This window comes from Gadus chalcogrammus, chromosome 1 (genome assembly GCF_026213295.1).
Source record: "Gadus chalcogrammus isolate NIFS_2021 chromosome 1, NIFS_Gcha_1.0, whole genome shotgun sequence".
NCBI classification, from domain to species: Eukaryota; Metazoa; Chordata; class Actinopteri; order Gadiformes; family Gadidae; genus Gadus; species Gadus chalcogrammus.
This window is the reverse complement of record NC_079412.1, coordinates 22,551,682-22,556,681: the sequence shown is the minus strand read 5'-3', so window position 1 is coordinate 22,556,681 and position 5,000 is coordinate 22,551,682. Positions and strand designations below refer to the sequence as shown.

Sequence of the window (5,000 nt, the reverse complement as noted above, 5' to 3'; positions counted from 1 at the left end):
CCCACACGCGAGTCACGTGTGTGCGTGTGTGAGTCAAGGTGCCCTTTGACCATCGTGACTCCATTTTCTAGGTCGAATGTCACCCAGAATTGTTTCACGCTTGTTTGGCTAAATCTGACGACGGTTTAACCCTTCCCCAGCAGCTTGAGTCCGACTGGATCAAACCATAATTTATCTGTCATATTTTTCCCACCCTCCCAAGTAGTACACCACAAACTCATTCCACGATGGGGGTCTGTATTCCAAATCAAACAAGGAGCCAACGGTTTAAGATTTAAAAAACAATATTTATTGAAATCGTATAAAAATAGCTTCTAACATCATTTGCAGTTCTATTTTGACATTGAAACGAACAGACGTACAAACGATTCATGTCACAATCATGCAACTCGACGTGACACAAACATGAACACACACTCAACTGCACACACATAGACACACAAACACACACTCCAGGCGGTCCCCCACACGGTAGACCAGGGGGCAACTGAACCAGTTCCCATCAGTAGGCAAAGTTCACATACATTAAAATGGAAGTGCTTTCGGGACATTGTTACACGAAACATGTATAGATACACACAGGACATAGACAAAGACACACACACACACTCGCACGCACACATCTGTTCTTTCAAATTAAAAGTCATAAATATGGTCAGCAATTTAATGTTCTGTTGTGTTGTGTGTGGTTTTTTGTTTTCCGTTTGTAGAATATGTGCGCCCTTCAATAACTGTGGAATGAATTACACGGATATAGCCCCAAATCTTTCTCATAAATAAAATATAATAAATACAATTCCACAATAAAAAATAAAAACATCATTGCGTGGGTGTAAAAAATAAATTTACCGCAACAATAATAAATACTCTTATTATTATTCTCGTTATTCACAAAAGCAAATTAGGATGCGTTTGAGGCACTGTGTTTGTTTTTCTTTTTTGAACAGAAATACCATAACATTAATCTCCTTTTGTTTTCTTTCGATTGCTCGTGTGTGTGTGTGTGTGTGTGTCTATGTGTATGTGTGTGAAGAAGGAGCAGAGCGGAAGGTGTTGTGGCTGTGGTGTTGGTGGTTCGGGCGGTGGTGTGTGTGTGTATGTGTGTGTGTGATGCATTGCCAATGTGCCCTAAGGGAGGGGCCCTCCCTCTTAAAGGCGGGGTCCCTAGGTGGCGGCAGCAGAAGAGGCCCCGCCCTTCTCCCACGCCCTGGCTCTCTGAGCCCTTTGTTTACAGTAGGAGGTGGGCGGGGCCCGGGCTGTGTTGTAGCGTAAAGGTGTGTGTGTGTGTGTGCGTGCGTTGTAGTAGAAAGAAGGCAGGTAGGTAAGTCCAGTGTATCAGGTTTTGTTTGCTCACAGACCCGGGCTGTCTTAGCTGTTTGCTAATATGAGGTTGTCCAGTCGCGGGTGACATTTGAGCTGGGTGTTTCTAGTACGCAGTAGTAGTAGTAGTAGTAAGTAGTGGTGGCGGTGGTGGTAGTAGTGGTCGTTATGGCGATAAAAGGCATAGGCTTCACTGATCTAGGCCCATGAGGAGAATACAAAAAAAAAAAAAAACAGCTAAGAGAAGCTCTTAAAGAGAGCCGGCTAGGAAACAAACAGCTCGTAAAAAAACAGGGCTTCCGTGCTCTCTGAGTATTCAAGTATTTTCAGGACCAACACTCCCTCCTCCCCCACGACAGACACACAGCAAAGGCACTTATTGAAATAGTCTCTCTGGGTCTCTCCGGCTCCCCCTGACAGCGTGAGAGGGACGGAGCTCTCGCCCCCCTTCTCAGCCTTCCCTCTCTGTGTGCAGACACACACACATGCCGGCAACCCCCCCAGGCCTGGCCTAAACGAACCCAGACGCCACACACAATCAACGTGCGGCCTAGGGTCCCATTCGAAGGGGAGGGTTGTTTGCTGCGTCTTCTTCGGCGGGCAGCTTGCGGGGGGGGGGGGGGGGGGGGGTCACAGTCTTTTGCGATCTCTCTCTCGCCTTTCCCTGCGCTGGTAGACTTCTACCGCGCTGAGTCTGTTCCGTCCGTCCGTCCGTCCCGGGTGGGGACGGGGGAGGGGAGGGGAGGTGGAGGGGGTGGTGGGGGGGGGGGGGGGGACGGCGAAGCGCCCGGCGACTGTGCGGCCGCTCTGATGTCACTCAGAGGCCCAGTCCGTTTCAATCGATTCCTGTCCGCCCGGCGGTGGGCGGACGTCGGGGGGCGAGTCACTGCGCCACCGCCACGGCGGGGGGTCCCGCCTCGTGGGCGATGCTGTGCAGCCGCAGCTCGGTGGCGGCCGTGGTCGGCGCGGCGGCCACCGTCTTCTCGGCCTGCGCGCCGGCGGCGGGCTGCTGCTGCTGGTGCTGCAGGTGTGTGATGATGGCGGAGGTGGAGTAGGAGGCGGAGCCCTGCATCCAGCTGTGGTTGATGATGTCCTCGAAGGAGGGCCGGTCGGCGGGCCGTAAAGACAGGCACCAGCGGATGAGCTGCTCGCATTCTGATTGGAGGAAACAAAGAGAGGGGGCGGGGTCAGTCGGGGGGGAAACCGTCCAATGGCGGATGCTCTTGATGTGTACGCTATGAGATTGGTGAGGCCGTGGGGGTCTCGGTTTTGGGGTAGGTGGGGGGGTCTCACCTGTGGACACTCTGCGCCGGAACAGCACCTGGCCGCGGAGGATCTCCTCGTCGTGCTCGAAGGGGATGTCGCCGCACACCATGTCGTAGAGCAGCACGCCTAGAGACCACATCGTTGCCGAGCGACCGTGGTAGCGGTGGTACTTGATCCACTCGGGCGGGCTGTACACTCTCGTGCCTGAGAACACAAAATAAGATAAAACCACGATTAGAAACCAATTTATATAGCATTTGTTTGGAACAAAACATAACATTAATCACTATAAAAGGTTAAAGGTTTAAAAAAAATACGAATTAAAAAATGCCGATTTTAACCCTTTTATTTTTTTGTTTATTGTTAATTGTTGAATAATGTGTTGTGAAATTGGTTTTGTAACTATTGTTAGATTATACCGCTAATCTAATCTTTGTCTTAATCTTAATTCTCAAAGTATTATTAGACTCAGGTGCCGCTGAGTCTCCACAGCTGTTTGCATATGTGTGTGTGGTTAGAAGGCCCTGTGGGCGGGCTGGCTGACACGTGACTTTGTTTACAAACTTTGAGTTGTAAAAATACCACTTCCCACCGATAGGTGGCAATGACAACCACACGTTTGAACCAAGACGTCTGCATAATGCCAGAGAGGAATGTCTGCTCAACCTTTGCATTTGCTGTGACGTTGTATGCGCCAAAAAAACGGCAAAAAATAAATAAACAAATATAGAATTCAGCAGCCAGGGTCAACCCCTTCGGAATCAAAATACACCGAAACAAATGGTGACAGAGTGTTAGCCGGCTTACCGTCGAAGTCTGTGTAGACGGTGTCCTTGAGCAGGGCCCCGGATCCGAAGTCGATGAGCTTCATTTCCCCGGTGCGGAGGTCGATGAGGATGTTCTCGTCTTTAATGTCCCGGTGCACTACGCCACAGTTGTGGCAGTGGCGCACGGCGTCGAGCACCTGGCGGAAAAAGTTCTTGGCCAGCTCCTCGGGCAGGGCACCCTTTTCGGTGATAAAGTCGAACAGGTCCTTGACGTTCTCCGGCCGCTCCATGACGATGATGAAGCTGTCGTGTCGCTCGTACCAGTCGAGCATCTTGATGACGCCGCGGGATCCCGCGCCGACCTTCTTCAAGAGCACGATCTCCATGGGGACGCGAGAGCCGTTAGGCTAATAAGAGCAAATAATAAACACACGTTAATACACGAAACAGGGACTGTACGTTATAAAACCTCGATGATAATCATAATAATGATATTAATAATAATAATAATAATAATAAAAAAAAATGAATTTTCATGGATACTGCACTCATATCGGTTTACAACGGTTAAATAACAATTGGGGAAATTATAAACATAGGCTTACCAATTCGCCCCACTCGGATACCCTGTCCTTGGCGACGTGTTTGACAGCAACCTATGGAAATAAAGAACATGTCCACGTCAAATAAACGTATTCCACCGCACAGACAAAACAATCGCGAATAAATACCAGAAAACCGTAATAAGCATCAATGATGGTGGTACTAACCGGTGATCCGTCGGCCACTCGTATCCCGGAATACACGGTGCCGAAGCCCCCGCTGCCCAGCACTCCGCCAACCTGGTAGATCTTCTCAAACGTCTCCCTGTCCTTCACTGTCAGGATCAAAACACAACGAGGGACGTTAGAAACCATATCACGTCTGGACGGTGATAAAGGTTGATGAAATCGACGGAGATCCGACCCGATGGCTCTATGTGAAGCCCATAACGGCCATGGTGGGGTGTGGGGCATGTGTAACGCGTGACTGAGGCGGCCCAGGGAGAGCCATTGCTGCAGCCCTGCGTGACACCACAGACACAGAGCAGAAGACCGCGGCTCTTACCTTGGAGCTGGTTTTTCGCCGGCATATCCACCGAGGAGATGTGGGTGAAGGAATTAAACTTTGAAAGCAGCATGTCTGTAAATCCAAGGAGAGAGGACCGTGTTTCTCTGGTCTGATCTTAGTATTGTTATGATCCGCTGGTCGCAGCCGCGTGATCCACGTTGCAGAGGGAAAAACCCGATAGATCCAGATCGCTTAGCCGGGAAAAAAAACACGGGAAAAACGCACCTCGTCCAAAGTATTATTTTTCCTGTTCGAAAAACAAGAACGACGAGACGCGATTGAGCGGTGTTTTGTAAACAGTGAGTTCGGTAAAATTCAAATATAAACAAGTAGGATAACGCGGTCTGATCGTCAGGACACCGGCTCTTTGAATAAGGGCACAGACGCCAGAACGTCTATAAAGCCATAGTAAATGGGTGTTACCTCGTGGCCTTCGTCATACGCCCTCCTGCCCGCCTCCGCGCTCATCTGCAGCCAATAGCAGCCCCCCATCCGCTTTCCCGAGCGCACGTCAATCACGCACAACCGGCTAGACAA

General features: G+C 50.1%; 1 protein-coding gene across 1 annotated transcript; it reads right to left on the bottom strand.

Moving 5' to 3' along the window:
- Positions 1-2,083: 2,083 nt before the first annotated feature.
- On the bottom strand, positions 2,084-4,834 carry pim1 (Pim-1 proto-oncogene, serine/threonine kinase). The gene is made up of 6 exons (XM_056596464.1): positions 4,461-4,834; positions 4,124-4,230; positions 3,959-4,009; positions 3,394-3,760; positions 2,614-2,790; positions 2,084-2,475 (listed from the first exon to the last, which is right to left on the bottom strand). Exons 1-6 carry the CDS (start codon positions 4,531-4,533, stop codon positions 2,204-2,206), a joined length of 1,047 nt encoding a protein of 348 aa, XP_056452439.1. The 5' UTR covers positions 4,534-4,834; the 3' UTR covers positions 2,084-2,203.
- Between the last annotated feature and the right edge of the window lie 166 nt (positions 4,835-5,000).